Raw genomic sequence first — 23,972 nt, 5'->3', positions numbered from 1 at the left:
GACTGGGAAAGAATGAAGCTGCTTCAGCCTCAGCACTGGCTGGAGTCATGTTATAGCTTTGCCTAATTTTTTTTCTTTCTTTCTTTTCAATCCTCACTCCCTTCCTTGAGACCCTGTTGACTGACTGAGCTTGCTTGGTGTCAGAACAGGGTGTGGGATCCCTTGTGACTGGAGTTACAAACGGAACTCCCACGTGGGTGCTGGCATGAGAAGACCAGACTACTCGTACCCACTGAGCCATCTCTCCAGCTCCCATAGCAAAAGAACTTTTTACAAAGAGAAAAGTAAGTAAAGCCCAAGGCGTGCCCAGGAAACCATAAGGAGCGGGAATTCTGAGCTCATCTGGTCTGAGCATGTGAGGTCACCTCAGACAGACGAAGGTACAGTGTGCCACACTCACTCCATCCTACCTGCCACGCTGAGGGGTCAGCAAACAACGTCCCTGTTCAATAAAGGGTGAGCGCAGTCACACGCATTCACAGCTCATTTACATTCTGAGAGCTTAGTTGAGTTACAAGTTGACATAGAAACTGTATTTCGGGTTTTTCTCCCCTTTCTTAGGAAAACTGGAGGCCAACTCAGGAGACTGTCAGCGACACCGCGCCTTCTGCCATAGTAGCTCAACGCTGAACACAGGATTTTAAAGTATTTTTAATAGGATATAGTTAAGAACTTTAAATACCAAACATGCATTTTGCTGTCCAAACAATTTTTTTTTTAATTCTTACACTTGGATAGCCTAGAAAAGTCTCTTCTGAACACACTGACCCCTAAAATGGGAAATGCCCATCTGTAAAATGCTTTCCAAATCTCATTACTCATCAGTTCAGCAGAATCCCGATAGAGACACAGTAACCCAGAATAAAAATTAGCCAGCACCCAGCACACACAAAAGTTTTGTTTTCACCCAACTTTTAGGGAGAGAAACAAAAAAGCAAATCTTGGGAAAACAGACTTCTCAAAGTTCTAGTCCACTTATTTTGCAAACCCCAAGAGCCCAGAATGAGCCCTCGATCTATTGACCTTACCTGGCGGGTCACCAAGGCTGCGGCAGCGGCCAGCTCTGTCTCTTGTCTTCCCAAGCTTGCTGAGATTTCCAGGTTTAAGCGGACAGCGGAAGGCCTTCCTTTAGCTCACAGGCTTTTCTCTCAACATTCTCCTCTGTCCACCTGTCCTTAGCCCTACCCTGGAAGCCTTCAGCTTCCTGCTAACCACGAGACCTTTCAGCAAAAGAAATCAAAAGTCTCTAGCAAACAGTGAAGTGCCCGGTCCACTCTTTAAAACCACATAAAGCACAATATGCCATCCAAAGACAAATCACGAAAGAGTAAGGCACAGTATTCTCGTCCATCTCTAAAATCCTAAATGTATGTACCTACGACTCAATAGTACAAGAACGTGCTTTGGAAATATTTTGCTTTCAGTCCTTGAAGATTACGAGTTTTATTAATTTAAATCAACCAGACTCAGAACACACTACCAAGGTAATCAAGACCTTGCTGAGTCTCTGACCCAAAATTTTTCCTCCAAAAAAAAAAAAAAAAAAACCAAAATGTGGCACCTACAGTATCCTCCACAATGCTCGGACATGGACTGACTATAGTAAGTGGCACTTTAGACATACAAAACAAAGCAGAAACTCTTAGCCCACTCCCCTTATTTCTACCATTGTGTGTGCAAATCAGTCGGTCCTCCAGGGGAAGAAGGGACCCCTGTCTTTTACCACCGCACCCCACAGCTCCTCGCAGGAAGCCTGGAAGAAGTGGCCATTCAATGAATGCCTACCAAACACTTTTGTCTAACAAGTTGGGGCATTCCCAAACGCTGACTCCACCCCTGTAGTCTGGCTCCCGAGTCCACACAGCTTATGGCCTTGCTCCGATGAAGCGAAACCCCAGCGTTCAGGGAGACCCAGGACAGGAGCCGGAGAGCCACTCGACTCCATCCCGCAGGGCAGCCGCTCCTCGGCTCATCCCGCCAGGATGCAGATCCGGAGCGGGTTCCCGCAGCGTACCGACGGGCTCCATCTCCAGCGGGAGATCTACAGGGCACCGGTCCCTGCCCCACCCCGCAAAGACAGCCGGGCGTCAGGACACAGGGGACGCCTGCGCACAAGAACCGGGCTACCACCCGCCTGGCCCCACCGAGGCGAAGGGTAACTAACAATAACCCTCGGCAGCAGGTCAAGGTGGGCAGGCTTCCCCGGTTCGTCTGCGCGCTCCCCGATGCCCCGGCGCGCTCCCGGCGCTCAACCGCCTGCCCGTGAGCGCGCCGCGCCAAGGCCACTCTAGCTGATAGGGTCGCCTCACCTGAGTCGGGCTCCGCCCCCCTTCTCCTCGCAGAAGGAGGCGGTGGCCCTCCTCCGCTCGGACGGACCCTGTGAAAGGAGGCGGGAAGGTGCAGACTAGCTTCCCGGGAGGTGACTTCCGCCCGCCCCGCCCCTCGCTCCCGGCTCCTTCAGCCGGTTCGCGCGGTTCTTTGAGAACCCGGCGGAGGCCGACAGTAAACGGATGTGAGGTGTACAAGTCACCGCCCCCGCAAACCTCCAATGGCCAATCACCAGGAGGGCGGGGCCACGGCAGGAGTGACGTCCTGAAAACCTGACCAATCCGCAGACCCAGGACCCAGCTGTGTTTACTACCACACAAGCATACGCGAACGCTTTGACCAATCACAATTTGCCTTACAGCACGTAAAATTGTTCTCAAAGGCCTTCGAAGGCGGGACTTATCACCTAGCAACACCAGGCTTGGCCAGTAGAAAGACTATTTTTGTGTCACACCCAATCAGAACTCAGCATAAATAAGGAAAGCTAGTGTTTTCCGTCTACTTGAGCCAATCGCAATGACTACTGCCAGCCCCGAGTCCCTCCATTGGCTGATGCTGACGGCTTTCCTACCTTGGTCAGTCAGTGACCTGGAATCTTGAAGCGCAGGTGGCTTCTTGCTATGAGGTAGAGGTTTATTTCTAATTTGTAGGCTTGGGGAAAAGAGAAAAAACGAAATCCCAAGAAGCCATTTGAGTCGGTGTAATGGTGGTTGGGCGGATGGTCACCCCCATCTCGCCTCAGTTGCCCAGATGTCCCAGCTTAGCAACGGGAGGGTCGTCGGCTCCAGAACTAAGTTTACAGGTCGCCACCACCTTAGAACTTCAGGGCTCAGCCCCTTCTAGCGATGCAGCAAGCGTCTGCTGGTCCGCGTGGGGAAGAGGAAGACCCGGCGGCCACCTTGGGCTCCCGGTGGTTGCCCTCTCTGCCCCACAGCTTAGTGCTAGAAAGGACAGGCTGGCGAGCGCCGCCGGGCTCTGAGCTGGGTGACCGCAGGGGGCGACACGCAGGTCCAATACCGCGTCCAGCCTAGTAGTGTCTGCCTTTGGCTTTGTTTTAAGGTCTTCATTCAGCAATTAGCGACCATCAATTGGTGGTTTTACAGTTCTTATACGTGTACACCACTGAACAGTAGAAATCAAGATTTGTGTTCTAGACTGCTTTTCTGTTGCTCTGATAAAACTGACCAGAGCAGTTTGGAAGAGGAAAGTGTTTATTTGGCTTATCACCATGGTGTCGGGAAGTCCTGGAAGGAACTCAAGCAGAAGCTATAGACTAACGCTGCCTCCTGGCTTGGGCTCAGCTGTTTTTCTTTTGCTCAGTTCCGCCTGCGTGAGGATGGACAGACCACAAGGGATGGGCCCCACTAAATCAATTAGCTAGCAGTCCGGCTTCCCAAGTGGCTACAATAAAAACTAACGAGGACAATATAAAATTCTGACAATAAGCCAAGCACTAATGAGAAACCCTTTCCCATATGTAGATCTTATGGTAATTCTGTAGCCTAGATGAGAGATAATATTTCATATCATCCAATTAGTTTTTTTTTTTTTTAAGCCAACAACAAAGCTTGTAAATCAGCACCCTTCCCATCTTTTGGTGAGACCATCATAGATGTTCTCTTTGAAGAAAGGTATCAAGATTTAAAATACACATTCTCTTCTTGCTAAAAACGCATGGAACATGGAAAACGTGGAAAGTACAGCTTAGGCTGTTCTCCACAGGAATTAGAAAAAAAAGATACAATCTAAATGTGTGTGTGCATTGTAATATTGGCATATGCATATAATGTCTTCCTATTGACTAATGAACCCACATACATACAGAATAAAACCAGCCTGGTGTGGTAGTTTTCCACCCTTGCTAACAATCACAGCACTCTGGAAGCAGGGGCAAGGGGATCAGAAATTCTCTGTGAATTCCAGGTTCGCCTCTTTTACACAGTGAATTCCAGACCAGCCAGATCTGCATAGCAAGTCTCTATCTCAAAGAAGGAAAGGGGGGAAAAAGAGTTTCAAGAAAGGCTGAGCAACAGAACCCTCGCCTGGCTGAATGAAGTCACTGAAGACATACCACAGAGAGGCATATAGGCCACACAAACCAATGATTCTTCATCCATCTCATACAAAAAACATAATATAAGGCTGAAGAAGTTAACAGCACTGGCTGCTCATCTGAGAGGACCAGGATTCTAGACACAGCATCCCCTTGGTTTGTGCACCATGTTCCGATTTGTGCACAAAAATCTTAATTCTCTCATTGCTAGTGGGTCTAATTGGTAGAATGATAGAAGGCAATTTGGTGTGTCCACAAGAGAAAGAATTCACTTGTATTCACATTTTCTGTACCTGGGGCTGGAGAGACGGCTCAGTGGTTAAGAACACTGACTGCTCTTCCAGAGGTCCTGAGTTCAATTCCCAGCAACCACATGGTGGCTCACAACCATCTGTAATGGGATCTGATGCCCTCTTCTGGTGTGTCTGAAGACAGTGACAGTGTACTTATATAGAAAAAATAAATAAAAAAGAAAGACCTAGAGGCAGAGTGTGAGCTGAGCCTGGTAGTGACAGGTGGTTCTCTCAGTTCAAGGCCAGCCTGGTCTACATAATAATAACAACAACAACAACAATAATAATAATAATAACCAGGGCTATGTAAAGAGACCCTGCCACAAAACAAGAAGACAGAATGTGGGACCGACAGGATAGCTCAGCAGGCAAAAACACACGTAGCACTAGCTTGAAGAGGCCTGGAATCCATTCCCAGCACCCATGTGGCAGCTTACGATCACCGTAATTCCAGTCCCAGAGCATCTGACATCGACTTCTGGCCCCCATGGCACAAAGATACACATGCAGGCAAACCATCTAAGCATAAAGGGTCTTCTTTAAAAGATTTGGTTTTTAACTGTTAATTAAAGTCCTAGAACGTAGGCTACTGTGGTGGTGTCGGCCTGTAATTCCAACACCCAGTAAGTAAAGGCAGGAGAACCAGGAGTTCAAGGCCAGCTCGGGCAACAGGATACCCTGTCTCAAAAATGTTCACATATCGGTTTGAATGTGTAAACACCGTGGTAACTCTCCGTTGACTGTCATATGAGACATGAGGCAGCCTTTACAGAGTACCTTCTCCCCACCCTCTCACTGAGACAAATTCGCCTATAGCAACATTGGCCTTGAATCTCTGATCCTTCCACTCCCACAGCATTGAGATTACAAGTCTCTGTACAGTTTTTATTTGTATTTCAAATTTTGATGTGTATTATCTATTTAAATCTCATACGTATATACAAATTCTCTTGATCATAACCACAACTCCTTCCCCAACTCCTTCCGGGCCTCCCTCATCTCCTCTCCTACCATGGCCTTGTCTTATGCTTTTTCATTTCATTTAAGACACTGAGTCCAATAACCACAGGGCCCAGGGATCATCCACTGGACTTGGGGAACCTACCAGTGGCCACAATCCTAAAGTGACGACGCTTCCTCCCTCCCTCCCCCCAGCAGCCAATCAACTGCCAGTGGCTCCTCGGCTACTGTAGGGCCTTGTGTTTCCTTCCCCACTCAGCGTGGAGACAGGATCGAACTACATTGCCCTAGATGGCCTGGAGCTCCCTAGGCAGACCAGGGTGACTAATCCCTCGTAGGCAGGTAACCATTGCCAGGCACTGGGATTTTTATCTACTAACCAGATTTCTAGGAGTAGCATTGCTTACTAGTGTGGGGCCTTCCTGTTCAAACTTATTATTATTATTATTATTATTATTATTATTATTATTATTATTTTCAGTTTTATTTGGTGGGCATTTGTTAATGTTGCAGAGGACTTTGGTCCTTAGCATCCATAGCAGGTGGCTCACTAGTGCCTTAACTCCAGCTTCAGGGGCTCTTACACCCTCTTCTGGTCTCTTCAGGCACACACACACACACACACACACACACACACACACACACACACGAATGCACGCACGCGCGCGCGCGCAAGACACATAAATAAAAACAAGTCCTTAAAAAGTATACTCTTAGTTCACAAGCTGGGTTTCCTAAGACTTCATACTTCCTTAACCTCTGCTCTCCCTTGTTGCAGCAGGTCCAACCCCAATAAACCCATAGAAAAGCGCACAATCCAGTTTTTATATATACAATATAACTGTAATTATAAGCTGTGTGCCCAGACTGGGCAGACAGAGCAGTGCCCCAGCTAAGAGACCCTTCGCTACTTGCAGTCTCTTATGACCACGTGGTTCTGCTCCATCTCCTTCCTCACTCAGTCTCCCCCTCCACAGGTCCCAGTCCCACCTCTCCCCTCCACTGCCCAATCACAGACGCCCCTCCGCTTCCCCTTATCCCAGTTTCCATTTCAGATTAACCCTTTAGCTCCTGACATTCTCTCCCTTTTCTTCCATGTCACCTGTGGTCTACTATTCACTCCCACTACAGTGTGTTTTTTAAGGGAGCATACAGAGCCGAACACAGTGGAATAATAATTACACAGAAATACAAAAAGTGTGGTAGCTCACACATTGAATCCCAGTACTGGGAGGCAAAAGCAGATGGATCACTATGGTTTGAGTTTGAGACCAGCCTAGTTTACTCACTGGAACCGGTGAGTTCCAGACCAACCAGGATTAGAGTAACCCAGAGATAGACCCAAGAGATGAAACAGAATATTAACAATGGCTATCTTAAAAGGGGTGTGAGATTATGGGCTATCACAATCTTATTATCCATACTTTTCTGTATTTTATGATAGTCTATATACAATATGCGTTGCTTTAGTAATTGTTTTAATAATTTAATAAATGTCAGGAAAATAAGAATACTTACATGTGGGCTGGAGAGATGGCTCAGCGGTTAAGAACACTGACTGTTCTTCCAGAAGTCCTGAGTTCAAATCCCAGCAACCACATGGTGGCTCAAAATTATCTGTAATAGGATCTTCTGGTGTGTCTGAAGACAGAGACAATGTATTCATATACATAAATAAATAAATCTCTAAAAACAATTTTGTCATATCTCATTTATTACTGGTGTGCACACGTGTGTGTATTCATGTGCCTCAGCACACACAGAGAATGTTGTGACTTAACATTAACAAAGTGGAAAACATCTGCTTAGAGTCACCTTTGTTATCAGTTGAGTGTGTGGGTACACACCTCTATTCTGACTATCAGCAGAAGAGTCAAGGGAGGGGAGTTCAAGTTCTGAGTCAACCTGGGCTATGTGAGTGTAACGTCAGCCTTACAGTAAGAAGCTATCAAAGAAAAGTTATTATTTTGTTTACTGATATCCCAAAGTTACCAAGAAGTATAAATGTGTAGAAATGAACACAATCAAATATTAGGAGGCCAAGGTCCCATTGACCCATTAGAGGTCTATGTAGTGCATTCCAGGCCAGCCAGCGGTATATACCAAGACCCTGCCAGTAAACAAACAAACAAATGCACACTGTGGTGTGTCGAGCAGGAAGTAGAGGACGGACTCTCTGCTCTGTGCTGCCTAGCCGGGAGTGGGGAATGACGCACGTGGGACGTCAGATCTGGGTGTGGTGGTGTCTGGCTCCCAGAGGTACCTAGGATGAACAAGACCTGTTTTTAATTGTCGGTAGGTGAGAAACCGCAGAGAGCTGGGAGGAGTTCCTGAAGCTGGTGAATGGAAAGAACAGAAGAAAGATGAAGAGAAAGAAGATGAGGAGGAGAAAGAAGATGAGGAGGAGAAAGATGAGGAGAGGAGGAAGATGAGGAGAAAGATGAGGAGGAGAAAGATGAGGAGGAGGATGAGGAGGAGGAAGATGAGGAGGGAGATCTTTGCAAGCCTCTGGCAGAGGAATTGGTTAGTCTCTCCACAACCCCAAAGATCAGAGCTTGAGTTATGGGTTGAGGCTGCAGCAGATTTAGCTCTGGGCAAATAAAAAACAAAAAAACAAAACAACAACAACAACAACAAAAACCATCCACTCCGAAGTCAGCCTTAAAAGGACATCCCTATTGGTGCTTGGGCAGCCACATCAACTGAGAGAAAAGAGAAAGGGAAGGAGAGAGAGGACTGAAGAGTGAGGTGACCCAGAAGAGGAGAATGGGAGACAAAGAGGGGTCCAAGAAAGGAAGCAGAGAAATGGGACGAAAATGGTTGGGTTGGGAGCTCTGGCTAAGCCCTGCAAGCCAGGCTCTCCTTTGCATTCCCACGGATTAATTCCTTTGGCACTGGTTTCTGTATGAGCATTCTCACCTTCTTTTGCACTGACTATTTTCTTAGTGGCCTCCGCAGCTCTGATGCTACTTCTGTAAAAGTCAATGATGTCTGTTTACATGATGATGCAGATATTTTTGTAATCCTGGGCACTGAATTTCTACATTTCTAGAAATAATGACACAGGCGCCACTCCTGCCCTAAGGATACAGTCTATCACGGTAGGAAGTACTGGAGGCAGGGCCATGAGGGGGTCCGCTACCTTCATTGGCAATACCGCAAAAGACCAGCAGATGGAGATATTGCCCTGGAAAATGTAAACAATTTCAGCCCCACCCCCAACTTAAAATTAAAATCTTCCTTTTCTTAAAAACACACCCGGAGAGAATTCCAGATATTTCCAAATTTTGCAAACTAAATTTAAGAAGCAAAGATTTTTTTATGGTAAACTTTGCTTACTTTTAGTAATCCATGCTTTTAATCCCAAAGAAGGGTACTGTCAATGTTTGACTTTAGGATGCTCCTTGGAAAAGGTTCCCAGCATCTTTCTGTCCCGTTTCAGTTACTATGTGATGTATGCACATGTGTGTGCTGTCTGCGTGTTTTTGCCGACTGTTAACTAGCTGAGGAACATTGGGATGTACTACAGTTCTGACCCAGCTGGCCCATGGGTAACTCTTCTCTTCCAGGACAGAATCTCTGTCGTTTGTTTCTTGACTGTGGTAATTCTGGGAATCCTCACTCTCCCACCAGTAAGAAGGGAGCCAAAGAAGAGGACTGTCAATGACTGTCCTCCTGGCAAAGAGGTGCCCCTAAAGGAACTCATTCTGGGGTAACAGAGCTTCCCAGCCTTCAACTATACCCAAATCACATGCTTTCCGGTTGGAAGATCTGATGGACTCAGAAGTGACAGAAAAGGACAAACTTTCTGGCTGGGTGTGGTGGTGCGCATGTATGGTGTATGTGATCCCAGCGCTTGGCAGGAGGCTGGGGAGTTTATAGTCACACTTGGGTCCAGAGCAATCCCAGGTAACAATGTCGCTGTTTTAAGGGCCATAGCACTTTGGATAGTGGGGCCATAGTGTTCCTATGCTATAGAGAGGTCAAGACACTTACCCCTAGAACTGCATCTGATTCCTCATACTGAACTTGTCTTCTTCTTCTTCTTCTTCTTCTTCTTCTTCTTCTTCTTCTTCTTCTTCTTCTTCTTCTTCTTCTTCTTCTTCTTCTTCTTCTTTATTTTGTAAAAGACTTATTTATTTATTATATATAAGCACACTGTAGCTGTCTTCAGACACACCAGAAGAGGGCGTCATTACAGATCTCATTACAGATGGTTGTGAGCCACCATGTGGTTGTTGGGATTTGAACTCAGGTTCTTTGGAAGAACATTCAGTGGGCTTAACCTCTGAGTCATCTCTCCAGCCCATCTCCTTTGGCACCTAATGACTTTGAGTCATTTTTCAGGTAACCATTGAACACATACATAGTATCGATTATGTATAAAGCCTATGCTAACTGGTTTCAAGAATGTTAGCATCTCTGAGATGCACTCCCTGCCCTAGGCTCCAAGGATTTAATGACCTGTTCCAATCTATTACCCACCCTTTTCTTCATTCCTTCAAACTTTTTAATTTAACATTTATTTGTGTGTGTGTGTGTGTGTGTGTGTGTGTGTGTGTGTGTGTGCAGGTGTGTGCTACCAAGTAAGTTCTCTTTTTCTACCAGGTGGGTCCTAGGAAGGCCATCAAACTTGGTAGTAAGTGCCAAGTGCTTTTATCCACTGAGCTACCTTACCAGCCCTTTGTTGAGATATTCTCTCTCTCTCTCTCTCTCTCTCTCTCTCTCTCTCTCTCTCTCCAGGACCTTCTAGGAGTTGGAGGAGCAGAAGTGAAAGAAAAGGAACAAGCTTTCTGGCCAGGTGTGGTGGTGTATGTATGTAATCCCAGTGCTCAGCAGGAGGGAGGGGGGTTCATAGTCACACTCGGGTCCAGAGCTAGTGGAGTTTGAGCCTAAAAGGAATGGAGGACCTCAGCCCCTTCTTCCTTCTTTCATACTTGACCACCAAATGAGCAGCTTTGCTTTGTAACCCGTTCCCTCTTGGGACCCAAATAAATTAATAATTTAAAAACTGAAATGTTTCTAATAGGCTCCAACATTCATTATTAATTTCAAATAAGCTTAGTATAGAAAAGATCGGCAGAAAAGGCAGATGACTAATTAGTTAATTAAGCCCCTTTTTTGCCTTTTCTGTTCTGGAAACAATCAATTGGAAAATCAGAGAGTCACAGAAAGTAGTTTTCCAACCAAAGAGTTCTGACAGAAGCAAAGTATAATGTGTGTGTGTGTGTGTGTGTGTCCTCCTCTCAAATGTTGCGATTACAAGTGTAAGGCTGCAACAAGCTTTTGACAGGATCTTTTAGCTGTAAAGACAGTATCGAGACAGTGGGGAATTCGAATACTATAGAAAGATTACATGGCTGCATTAACGTTAGTTTTCTTACTCTGTATTGAAATTACTTAAGGAAAGGCCCTACATCAGTCAGGCTTGGTGGTTTGTTTTCCTATTGCCTTAACAAAATATGTGAGCCAAAGCTGGGCGTCCAATCTCTGTGAATTTGAGGCCTTTCTTGTTACAGAGTGAGTTCCAGGCCAACCAGGATTACACACATAGTGATAACCTTCCTAGAACGACCATAACCACACACAATGAAGACAGCTCATAAAGAGGAACGGTTTCTTTTATTTTGGTCCACACTTTTGGAGATTTTGGGCTATGACTGGTCCCGTAGTTTAGAACCTATGGTGAGCAATACATCACAAAAGCAAAGCGGCTCATCTGGAGGTCAGATATGAAAGGGGAGGTACTGCAGCCTCCAATAAGGAGTGTGGTCATAGGGGGAGGAACCAACGAGTAGGAGGAACCAAAGAATGGGTGGGGACGAGAGCTACCCTGTGAGGGGCGTGGTCTTACGGCTGGAGCACCCTGGGCGGGGCCTAGAATGTCACTTCCGGTTTGTGCGTCCGCGTGTGAACCGGCGAGCTCATGGCTACCTTGGAGTCTTCTGAGATGGATGGCCAGACTGGAGAAACGGAGACAGAGGTGCTACAGAGTGCACGGTGGCTGTACTGTGGAGAGCCGGACGACAGACAGAAAGCTGTGCTGGGTAAAGACAGCCGGAACAGCGGACTTGCGCATAACCCTATCCCCTTCCAAGGTCTGGGTACCACGGTAGCCCCCAGCCTGGAGCTGGGACAGGACCCCTGCCACCATCACACCTCCCCCCCCCATTCATCTGTCACTACTTCGGACACTTTTCAGGCAGCGCCCAAGATCTGACATCTCCACGAGTCTCTCATTCGCTCTTTTCCCCCTCTTGCCAGTAAATGACATTCCCTCGTTTAATTTTCTTCTGTCACAACTCTCCCCAGAGGTTACCTTCCTTCCCCTCCTCCATCTCCCTCTTTAGAACTGGACCAGGGCTTTCTTCAGTTCCCCTAAAAGTCGGACGTGAGCTCCCTTGCCTTGACTACCGGCCCCAGCCTCCTAGCTGTAATCCCCCACCACACTCTGCTGGTCCTGCTCGCGTCTCATTCTTGGGTTACACTCTTGCAGTTCAGTTCTCCAATGGGAAGCTGCAGAATCCAGGCAACATGCGCTTCACCTTGTACAACAGCACCGACTTGGTAAACCCCAGGCAGAGGAGTCATCGGATCCTGGTAAGTGTTTGCTGGTGCAGGTGGTCTGGCCTCTGCAGACCTCAGAAGGTTCTTGGTGTGGGCAGATATGGGAGGGCCCGAGGGGAGAAAAAAAGGAGTAGCAAATGGGACTCTGGATCCATTGAGGAGCAAGATTCTGGATGAACTGATGCTTTTCACTTATATGGGTTTTATCTTTCCAGAGTTTCTTTGTGTAGCCTTGACTATCCTGGAATTTACTATATAAACCTGGCTGGCCTTGAACTCAAGGAGTCATTTGTGTCTGATTCCCCAGTGCTGGGATTAAAGGTGTGCAGCACCAGCCACTCATGGTTTTATGTATTTCCCCCTTATTGACTGTTCACCACGTCCTCATGTAGCAGGCTAAGGAAGCAGGACTTCAGTGGAATGTGGAACTCTTAAGGAACGCACTTGTTCAGAGCTCAGCTTCAGCCCTGTTTTATGTGTATAGGTGTTTTTCAGTTTTGTCTGTGTACCGTGTGTGTAGTTAGTGGAAGCCAGAAGTGGGCATCGGATTCCCTAGAACTGGAGTTACCGTTGGTTGTGAGCCACCTTGTGGGTGCTGGGAATCAAGTGAAGGTCCCCTAGAAGAGTTTCTCTGACCCCAGAGTGATGCTTTTTGCTTGCTTGTTTTTTTGAAGGTTTCTCTGTGTAGCCCTGTCTGTCCTGGAACTCTGTAGACCAGGCTGGCCTTGAACTCAGAGGTCCGCCCTTCTCTGCCTCCTGAGTGCAGGGATCTGGGATTAAAAGCGTGTGCCACCATCACCCAGCTCCACAGGATACTTCGTAACATCATCACTGGTCTCTCCCTGGTAGATGCCAGAGTTAAGAACATCCGCTTTCCAGAGACTCAAATTCACCAAGTGGCACAGGCGTACAGTAGACAAAGCTTGGGCTCGAAGGGAATGTCTGTCTGGGGCTAGGCAGTTCTGTAGGAAAGTTTCTGCTTTTCTGCTTGCCTCCTGAGAAGGGTGAATCGGAATGAGGGGTGTTGTGTTAGCTGAGGTTTGGTGTCCATAGTGAAAAGAGGACAGAGAAAAGCTTGGTTGTGATGGGAAGTCAGCCAGCCATTTCCAGTGGCCCCGGTGCATAGCAAGAGCTGGTGTCAGAAAGGTCAGCAAAGACCTAGGACCTGGGCCAAGGCAGTTACGTACAGGATCATGGAAGCTCTTAAGTGCTAGAAGAAGAAACACCTAGCTGGCTAGTTCTCTTGTGCTGTTGATTCAAGAGCTTCTATTTCTGTCTGTATTCCCACTGCCTTCTGCCCTCCCACATGTCCCCTTCTTGCTGGTCCCTTGCTTCCCTCTCTAATAAGTCGCTCTTTCATGACATACATACTGGGCTGGAGAGGTGGCTCAGCAGTAAAGAGCACTTCCAGAGGACCTGGGTTCAATTCCCCGCACCCTCATGGAGACAACAACTGTCTATAACTCCAGTTCCTGAGGACCCAACACCCTTTCCTGGTTTCTGTAGGCACTTCATAAATAAGGCATGCATATATGCATCGAGGCCAAGCCCCTCAACAATAAATATCTCATTACATACATACTCTATCAGCCTCTCTTGTTGTCTTTTACAACTCTTTCTTATGGTTCCTTCCTACTCATGCCTGGAATGTGTGTGTCACAAACACAGAATCTAAATGTAGATTCTGCATATGAGAGAAAACCATACTTTTTCTAAGTCTGGTTTATTTTACTTAGTAGATTTCTATTTCCCCACCAGTATCATGATTCTGTTCTTCTGTATGATTGAGAAAGTTCCATCGTGCGTGCCACATTTTCTTTATCTGGCTTTGTCACTGGCTCCTTCCATTTCCAGGCTGTTGTGAATGGGGCAGCAGTAAACATGATTGTAGAAGTGTATATACAGTGGCTGACTGACCTCTAGGTGTGTGTAAGAGTGGTATGGTTGCCTCAGATGGCAGCCCCACTTTTAGATTTTAAGGACCTTCCACACTGACATTCTCATGTCAAAAATATGTTGTGTGTGTGTGTGTTTTTGTGTGCATGCCTGTAAATCAGAATAATTGAGACCGCTTCTGCTCTTTTCCATTTGGGTTCTGGGGTCTATCTGAGGTCATCCTGTGGACTTTACCTATGGAGCCAAGGCAGCAAAGCGCTTTTGTACTTCTTGATGTTAAGGGTCTTGAATACGTTTCAGGTATTCATTGTTGGCTTGTGTTCCTTCCGTGGAGAAATGTCTGTTCCGATCCTCAGCCCACTTATTGACTACATTATTCGAGAATGTTTTTAATGTGTAGTTTTTACAGTTCTTTGTATAGCCTCGATAGGATGTAGATGTGCTGGGGCTGCATCACTTGGAGGATATCTAGGGCTGGTACATTTGATTCTAAGGCTTGCACATCGTAAAGCCTTGCACTTACTCTGTGCTGATTGCTCACAGGGCCCTCCCTGTTTTTCAGGCAGCTGAAACAGACAGGCTCTCCTATGTTGGAAACAATTTTGGGACTGGCGCCCTCAAGTGCAACACTCTTTGCAGGTAAAGAACAACCAGGCAATGGCAGAGGTAAAAGGAGGTTGTGGTGGTGTCTGTTTTGGAGGTGCGGGTGGGAGGAGGGGGGAAGTAGTTGAAGGTTTACCAGGACCCTGCATCTTCAGAGTCACAAGTTTCTTACACCAAGTGTAGACACGCTGGAGAGGAAAAGGTGACTTATATCTGTTAAGTTCCTAAAGTCCCCATTTATTTATGACGTTATCTGTGACTGTCTTATCCTAAGAGACAGCCATGTCCGCCAATTTAGAACGTGTGATCAGCAGGTCAAAGCTTGGCTCAGGTTGGCCTCAGACCAGATGATTTGGGATTTGCTGAAGTGAACGCCTCTGGCAGCTTTGGTCACCACTCACCCCTGGTGTCTTTCGTGTAACAGAACGTCCAGCTGCAAGAGTCTAATCCCTGGGGCTGACACAGTATGGGTGGGGTCTCAAGACTCAAAAGTGAGCCACAGGAAAGGCTTTGGGAGTCCTGCTGGGCGGATTAATATACTGGCACTAACCCTAACCCTGCTCAGCTGCACTTACAGAGACGCCCTGCTTCTCACTGACCCCCCAGGAGGAACTAGGGTTTGCTTGTGTCTGTCTCCTTAAAGTTTATGCATGCCAAAATTCTGGTCTAATTCTGGATTCTTTTTTCTTTTTAAGACTTTCCCATTCTTTTCTTTTTTTAAATTATGTACTTATTTAATGTATATGAGTACACTGTCGCTATCTTCAGACACACCAGAAGAGGGCACCAGATCCCATTGCAGATGGTTGTGAGCCGCCATGTGGTTGCTGGGACTTGAACTCAGGACCTCTGGGAAAACAGTCAGTGGGCTTAACCTCTGGGCCATCTCTCCAGCCCTAATTCTGGATTCTTAATACTTTAGAAGGGTTCCAGTTAACAGCAGTGGCTCTAAATGTGATTGGCTAAAAGAACTAGCTGGTGGCCATTTTAGCCCACAGCCATCTTCTGTCCCCTTCTTTTCTTTACCTACTACTGTCCGCTTTCCTTGCAGGGACCACTGTCACATGTGAGCAGTTAGACACCTTCCTCAGAAAGCCTCAGAAATCAGCTGGGGCCTTGTGCATGGGGAAGGGGAGTCGTGTAAATAGCACCTTTTGAATAACCTATTATGATGTTATTCCTTTTGGGCACAGACACTTTGTGGGAGTTCTGAATAAGACCTCTGGCCAGATGGAAGTGTATGATGCGGAACTGTTCAACATGCAGCCACTGTTAGCTGGTACGTTCCAGACACGGCAGTTCAGTAAAAACTGCACGGTTTGGATTTGTCGGATGAGTTCTGTTTTTTTGTTTTCTAAAATGCATCTGTAGTTTTTTTTCTAAATGGGTTCCCCCACACACCTTTTTGAGACAAGGACTCATGTAGTCCAAGCTGCCCTTGAATCTGCTGGGTAGCTGAGGACGGTCCTGCCTTTGCTTTTGTGTGAATACTGACGTCACACAGGTGTGTGCCACCGTGCAGGCTTGTATGGTGAGGGTTGTGGACTCAGAGCTTTGCGTCTGCCTGGCAAACACAGATTTTCCTCAGCCATGATAGGAAGCCTCCTTGCCAGGTGTTTTTAATTTCCTCTTTTTAATTAGAAAAGTTATAGATATGTCTTAGTCAGGATTTCTATTCCTTCACAAAAGATCATGACCAAGAAGCAAGTTGGGGAAGAAAGGGTTTATTCAGCTTACACTTCCACATTGCTGTTCATCACCAGAGAAAGTCAGGACTGGAACTCAAGCAGGTCAGGAAGCAGGAGCTGATGCAGAGGCCATGGAGGGATGTCACTTACTGGCTTGCTTCCCCAGGCTTGCTCAGCCTGCTTTCTTATAGAACCCAGGTCTACCAGCCCAGGGATGGCTCCACCCACAATGGGCTGGGCCAGGGGTGGCTCCACCCACAATGGGCTGGGCCCTCCCCCCTTGATGACTAGTTGAGAAAATGCCTTACAGCTGATCTCATGGAGGCATTTCCTCAACTGAGGCTCCTTTCTCTGTGACAACTCCAGCTTGTGTCGAGTTGACACACAACCAGCCGGTACAAGGTATATATTTTTTAAATGAATCATTTATTGATTCCCCACTATACTTCAAGTTCCAGGCTAAGGATTGTGACAGCAAGTAAGAGTCCATCTCTTCAGCAATTACAGATGTGGGATCAGAAGTCAGCCTTCAGAGGAAGGTGACTAGTCAGGGAAATGTCTAGTACATTCTTTCCCTTCACAGGTTCTTAATTCTTCATGTGTGTAAGTGCAGGTGTGCTTGCACCCCAGCACACACACGGGGTCAGAGAGGAACCTTCGCTGTCAGTCCTACCCTACTGTGTGAGACAGTATGTCTTCCTGGCTCTGGGTAGGCTGGCAACCCCATCTTACTGAGGGAGTGCTCGGATCCCGTGTGTGTGCCTCCATGCCTGTGGGTATGGGGTCCACACAGAGTCTTTGTGTTTGGACAGCAAGCTCAGTACACATGGAGCCATTCTGTAGACTTTCCAAAGGAAATTTAAGTTTATTACATCTCTTCATTATTTTATGAGTGTATACACGCCACAGTGCACGTGTGGAGGTTACAGACCAATCCAAGGTGGTTTTCTGCTTCCCACATGTGGATTCAGAAATGGACACTCAGGTCATCAAACTTGGTGGCAAACACCTTTACCTGTTGGCCCTCTGCTAACCTACTGAGGTGAAAGTGTTTAAAGTCTTTGTTTTTATTTGTCTTATGTGTATGGGTCTATGGTCTGCAGCACACACATGCAGTGCTTGTGACTGGCCCGGTGACCGTTCCAGGCAGGCCAGAGAGGATCCTAAGCCAAGCCCAAAAGAGGGCACTGGAGCCCCTAGAACTGGAGTTGTTCTGAGCCACCATGTGGGTGTTGGGAACAGAGCTTGGTCTTCTTGCAAGAGCACCGAGTACTCTTAAGTGCTCAGTCTTCAGACTCCCAAGTTGTTTCATCTTTTGGTGAGATATATCTGTGTTGTGTGTAGATAGTTTATCAATACTGACTTGTTCCAGCTCACACACACATGACTTTTGGTTCTTTGTCACTGTTCTGAACACCTTTCATAAGTAGCACATAATTACTTCACACTTACAGTTCCTTTATTGTCTAAGCCACTGTTGGAACTTGGCTGAGTCAGGTGACCTGCTGCGCTAACTCAGGCGGCTTAGCACTGCAATCCTGCTGGATGGTGCTGCCCTCTACTTGAGTCCTTTGTGAAAAGATGGAAAGGGTCATGTGAAAATCTGCCTCACGTTTATGCCTGCCTTTAGCTTTTTGGCCAGCAAAGCAAACCTACTTATGGGAAGAGCCAGGGCTTGCTTTCCGACCCTCTCTGGCCTGCCTGGGACACTGGGACAGTGACAGGGCCAGTCACAGTGTCTGCAGGGGCTGAAGGGGAGGACACCTGTTCCCCATTTCTCCTACTGTGTACTGAGGTGAACACTCAGCATTCACAGTGTGCATTCAGATTAGGGAAACCTTGGAATACGGAAATACGGAGCTGATTACTGTAGCTGCTGTCTGCAGTGCCCCCTGCTGGTGGGGGCTGAGAGTAGGACATCAGGCCGACTCACAAGACCCCATTTAAAACACAGTAGAACACACCTCTGAGCCTCACCAAGCTCTCTTCCTGTTCTCTGTCTCTGTAGAAGATGCTATTGAGAGTGAGCCTCCTCTGGAGAATCAGAACAAGACTTTCAGGGACAAGGTGAGTGACAGTTTAGGAGGCTGTATGACAGTCCCCTTGCACTTGGCCCCCTTGGCTGCTCCAGGTCCATTGGTCAGTGGCTCTCTGAATGGTTGCTACCTGCCGAGGCTTTCCAGTCCCCCAGGGAGCAGACCAGCCGCCGCCCTAGCTAGGTCAACGCAGCTCGTGTCAGCATTTGCGCCCTGTCCTCTGGGCTGATGGAGTAGAAAACCTTTGAACTTTTGGTTCACATTGTAGAAAATGATTGTGCCTGGAAACTCCCATAAGCAAAGTCAGTTCTTTGAGTTTTTCACTCTAGGGGATTCTTAGAGAAGTTCAGTGCTGCCTGGACCACTGAACAGAGAAGACATTCTGTGTGGCTTGGGGAGAGCCGGTGATTTATTAACTATGTCTGTTACTGGCACAGAATGGGAGATGGGTAGGCTGTGCGCCACAGATTTACCAACCCTGACTCTAATAAGTCTTCATCTTGTCCTGATGGGAAACTATAGATTTGTAAATGAGAAAGGAGCCACGCTGCCCCGCTGACCCTTAGTGACTGGGTTTGTTTCTTACACAGCTGGATTCTTGCATTGAAGCCTTTGGAAGCACTAAGCAGAAGCGGTCCCTGAACTCCAGGAGAATGAACAAAGTTGGCAGCGAATCTTTGAATCTCACAGTAGCCAAAGCCGCGGAGAACATCATTGATACAAAGGGAGTGAGTGGTAAGCTGAGGCCTGGGGGCGACTGTGCCTCAAAGACTTGAGGGCAGTCACAGACGCAAATGGTGGGCTGGATTCCTTCCTGCTGCTTGCTGAGGGCCTTGTCAGGAGTGACTCTGGAGGCAGGAGGGAAACCCGACACCATCCTGTCCGCAGTCAAGGAGAGGGGACAGGCATGAGAGGGCAGTGTCCCCTTGGTCCGGATCCTCTGATGTCGTGCAGTAATTACTGAGAAGCACACGTCTCTGCCTCTGTTCTGAGCGAATCAAGGGCAGACACTCACCTGCATCAGCCTGACATCAGTTCGGCAGGTGTTTAGACCTCAGCAGGTGTTCAGACCTCAGCAGGTGTTCAGACCTCAGCAGTTGTTCAGACCTCAGCAGGTGTTCAGACCTCGGCAGGTGTTCAGGTCACGTGGTCACTGCTCAGTGCGCTGTTGGTGAGCCGTAACAGCACAGGCTGGCACTGACACTGGTTTTCCTTCACTGAAAGCTCTGGTCAGCGATGCCATGCAGGACGACTTGCAAGATGACTCCCTCTACCTTCCCCCCTGCTACGCTGATGCAACCAGGCCCGAAGACGTGTACAGATTTGAAGACAGTATCCTTGCTGATAAACAGGTGTCTAATTTGCAGAGCCAGGCTGTGTGAAGGCTGTTATCGTCCTGTGATGTGAATAAATGTGACATCCAGCCCTTTCTCCCATGTCCTGGAGCTGCTAGCAAGAGGTCAGCCAGTTAGGTTTCTTCAGCACTGAGGGGCCCATAGGACAAAGGGACACAGCTTAGTCCTGTGGAGGTCATTCTCCACAAACAGGTGGCTGGTATAAAAGTCTAGAGCAAACATACTGAAAGAAGGGTTAGAACCAAAACTTTTCTGCCCAGTGTTTGGTTTATTGGAAAATGGGGTAGTGGTCCACGTAGGAAGTGATCCCCGAGCTGAGGTCTGAGACTCAAGTCCCTGAGCTCCGCCCTGCTTCCTCTGTGTGTCCCTTCTTGTGAGCCTTCACTTTCTCACCTGGGAAATGAAGCCCTGGGGGATGTTAGCTCTGTGGGTTTCCATTTTGGTCAGTGATGGTTCTTGACCCACAACCAGTTCTGTCTCCAGCTGAGTATGAGGCCCTTGAGAGCCCATCTGAGGCCTTCAGAAAGGTCACGTCTGAAGACATACTGAAGATGATTGAAGAGAACAGGTACTTGTGGGCATAATGGGAAAAACCAGACCTGCAGGTAAAGCAGGACCTCAGAGGATGGGTGGTGTCTGCTCAGCCTCAGAATGAAGGAATGGGCTTTGGTGCGAGGCTTTCAGGAGCTGTGGAAGGAAGAGGAGAGGTTATGTGTGTGGAGCCCGTAGCTGGGAGGTGGTGGTAAGAGCTGTGATCTGGGGGCTGGGACCAAAGCTAGCCCCAGACCCCACTGTTGATGCCGATTGTCACTGTGAATGCCCAAGGCTGTCATGGGCCTGGGAGCTCCCCAGAGCAAAGCTTCTCTGTGATACACGCTGACAAACTTACCTAAAATTAAATACATACATTCTAAATACTGTATATTTATTTTAAATAACAGATTATTCTTCTTTTTTAAAACAACTTTTCTTTTTTCTTTTTTCTTTCTTTTTTTTTTAGTGGTGGTCAGATTCTTTCTTAGTTCTGAGCCTTTTCTTGTAACTTTTTTTCTAAGACTTTGTGCATGTTTGCATACGACACGGGTATGGGGCCAGTAGAAGATGTTACTGGACCGTCTAGATCTGTAGTTACAGGCAGTTGTGAATGGCCCAGGTGAGTGCTGGGAAACAAACTAGCATCCTTCGAAAGAGCGGCAACACTCTACCAAGCCATCTCTCCAGCCCTACTCTTTTAAAAAACATTATGAAATTTTTTAAAAGATTTATTTTATTTATGTGAGTACACCATTGCTGTCTTCAGACACACCAGAGGAAGCATCAGATCTCATTACAGATGGTTGTGAGCCACCATGTGGTTGCTGGGAATTGAACTCAGGACCTCTGGAAGAGCAGCCAGTGCTCTAACCACTGAGCCATCTCTCCAGCACTAAAACATTTGTTTGATTACTTGTGTGTGTGTATCTATCTGAGTGTGTATGAATGCATGTGTTTGTGTGTGGGTGCATGTGTTTGTGTGTGTGTGTGTGTGTATGGGGGTGCATGTTTGTGTGTGCATGTGTTTGTGTGTGGGTGTGTGTATGTGGGTGTGTGTGTTTGTGTGTGAGTGCATGAGGAGGCCTGAGGTTGATTTTAGGAGTCCTGCTCCAGGTATATGGGCATTGTGCTGGGGAGGGGGTGTGGCTCCTGAGAGTCTGTGTCCCCTCATGTGCTGCTGTGTCCCTTCCTTGTTTTAGCCACTGTTCCTTCGTCATAGAAATGCTGAAGTCTTTGCCAGCAGATGAGGAACATCGGAACAGGCAAGCCCGGAACATCTGGTTCCTGGACGCCCTCCTCAGATTCCGAGCTCAGAAAGTGATAAAGGGAAAAAGTAAGGCCCACGGGCATTTGCCTTTACCCCAGCTATCCAGCTGCTGGCTTCTCCATCACGTCCATGGACGTCTGTCCAGGCCCTCTGTGCACCCTACCCTTCCTCCTGTTCCTGCTCCTGGAGCCCCACTGGGCTGTCTTCCCTTTCTTCTGTTGTGGAAATGGGGGCAGGGTGGATTGGGCTTCCAGGGAGCACATTGGCTGCTTTTGTTTTGTTAGGAGAAACACTGTATCCAGGTCAATGGGATGAGTAAGGGAGCGGGTTAGAACAGCGGCAGGGACAGCAGCCGGAGAGATTTGTCCCAAGCTTGGGCAGTCTCACTGCATGTTCCTGGCTGGACTGGAACTCACTTAGAGTCATTTGCCTCTGCCTCCGGAGTGCTGGGGTTAAAGGTGTGCCCCATCACACTTGGCATTTTCTTCTTTTCAATCTTCCTTCCTTTCCTTTCCTTGGTGGTAGTGTTAATAACACTTCATTTCAGACTGAGAAAGTCAGTTTGTAATGTTAGAAATTCCAGCTCCTCCACACGGCGGTGGCACAGGATGAGTTCCAGGATAGCCCACACAGAGAAACCCTACCTACCGTCTCCGTGGTCAGAGCACAACCAGGGAATGTGTCCTCTCTGCAGTGTGACTCGTCTTCCCCCAGGATATCCGCTCAGCAGTTTAGACTGCAGTCGGCTTTATGGTCCAGTCTTTACTGTCTCTCAGTCTTCGTCAGTGTGTCCTTCTGCCTCTTACACTCCCTTCACAAACACCCCCTCCCCACCCCCAACCTCCCTCTAATGGGTTGCGGCCTGTGCACCTTCCAAGACAATGATCCAGTACAACTTTGTGTTCTAGGTGCCTTAGGACCTGGGATCCCGCACACCATCAACTCCAAACTGCTGAAGCAGTTCACCTGCCTGACTTACAACAACGGCAGGTCAGGGGCTACTTGTTTGAAGGAGAAAGCAGTTGGGAGGTGGCGGTGAAGGGTGGCACGGAGATCCAGTGCCAAAGAGCTCACTGCCGCTGGTGAGCCTTCGGGGACACAGACATCACATGCACTGTCCCCCTTGGAAGCGTTCATTTTGTCTTTGGCTGTGACCCCTGCAGTCCAGTGCACCCTGACGGCTGCAGAGCTTGTGGGGAGTTAGAAGACAGAACTTCCAGCGGCATCCTCCTGCCTGAGCTCGGAAGCAGCAGGGGCAGCACTGAGTTTGGGGTGTGGATTTCCTGCAGGCCTGAGCGGAGAGCAGTGGGCGGGGCTTCCTGTCTCTCTGGGGAAGCGTGGCTTGGCTCCGTGGCTTGGCTCCGTGGCTTGGCTCCGTGGCTTGGCTCCCGGTTCACTGTGAGACTTGGGCACCTTAGAAGAAACATGCTGTGTGGTCTCCCTCCCCACCCCCCGCACCCCCAAACTGGGAACGCTAACCACAGAGACAAAGGCTCCAGTGGCTTATTTTACTTATGGAATTAATTTCTTTCACTTCTGCTGACTCTGCAGTTTACGGAACTTAATTTCGAGTTCTATGAAGGCCAAGATCACAGCGTACGCAGTCATTCTTGCCCTGCACATCAACAACTTCCAGATCGACCTGACGGTGCTGCAGAGGGACTTGAAGCTGAGTGAGAAAAGGTGAGCGTGGTGCTTCCTGCAGCGGCCTCGGCTGAGCGTGACGCCCTGCTGAAGGGTGGTTAAGGGATGGGGGTGACTCATGGGAAAATCTTGGGACCAGAACAGTTCTCAGTGACAAAGGAATGAATGAATGATCGGTGCCAATCAAAGGTCTGGAAAAGTAATGGCCTTCTGAAGACCTCACTCCCCAAAAGGGTGCCTGGGCTTTAGGCCTGAGCCCCTACAGCTTTCTGTTCTCAATAACCGTGGGCTTTGAATCGCTGTAACTAGGGTGGGACTCTCCGTGGACCTGGGGTGAAGTAAGGGTGTGCTCTGGGCGTGACCTGAGTGGGACATTTGTTCTGTTCCTTCCTTAGGATGACTGAGATAGCAAAAGCCATGAGGCTGAAGATCTCCAAAAGAAAGGTGCCCCTGGCAGATGGCAGGGAAGAGGATCACAGAATGGGCACTCTGTCTGTCCCACTGCCCCCAGCCCAGACCTCAGACCGACAGTCAAAGCGGAAGAAAATTAACTAGATGTTTTCCACAGCCACTTCTGACCGTTCCGTTTCATTATTTGAAAAAGGAAGTAGACTGGACCTTGTGGTACATACCTATAACCCAAGTACTCAGGAGACTGAGGCAGGAGGATTGTGAGTTCTGGGCCTGTCTGGGACTCTACCATGCTCCACCACACACCCATGCCTTTAGCATGATTGTCATTCCAGAA

General features: G+C 47.9%; 2 protein-coding genes across 2 annotated transcripts in view; one reads left to right on the top strand and one right to left on the bottom strand.

The window, feature by feature from the left end:
* ZBTB5 (zinc finger and BTB domain containing 5) overlaps positions 1-1,119 on the bottom strand; it is a 20,290-nt gene extending 19,171 nt beyond the window's left edge. Inside the window, exon 1 of the mRNA XM_080940131.1 lies at positions 1,029-1,119. The gene's annotated coding sequence lies outside the window, so the exon portion shown is untranslated. The remainder of the gene's footprint in view (positions 1-1,028) is intronic.
* Positions 1,120-11,560: 10,441 nt separating this feature from the next.
* On the top strand, positions 11,561-23,972 carry POLR1E (RNA polymerase I subunit E; the record flags this gene model as incomplete). Its single annotated transcript, XM_080939954.1, has 12 exons — positions 11,561-11,681; positions 12,131-12,234; positions 14,660-14,736; positions 15,894-15,979; positions 18,397-18,455; positions 19,015-19,159; positions 19,649-19,756; positions 20,251-20,347; positions 21,513-21,646; positions 22,489-22,570; positions 23,132-23,263; positions 23,620-23,972. The coding sequence occupies 12 exons, from the start codon at positions 11,561-11,563 to the stop codon at positions 23,777-23,779; spliced, it is 1,305 nt and encodes a 434-aa protein (XP_080796080.1). The 3' UTR covers positions 23,780-23,972.

The sequence above is a fragment of the Micromys minutus genome (genome assembly GCF_963924665.1).
Source record: "Micromys minutus genome assembly, chromosome: 28".
Classification (NCBI taxonomy): Eukaryota; Metazoa; Chordata; class Mammalia; order Rodentia; family Muridae; genus Micromys; species Micromys minutus.
The sequence above is the reverse complement of the archived record's forward strand: the minus strand, read 5'-3'. Positions and strand labels throughout refer to the sequence as shown.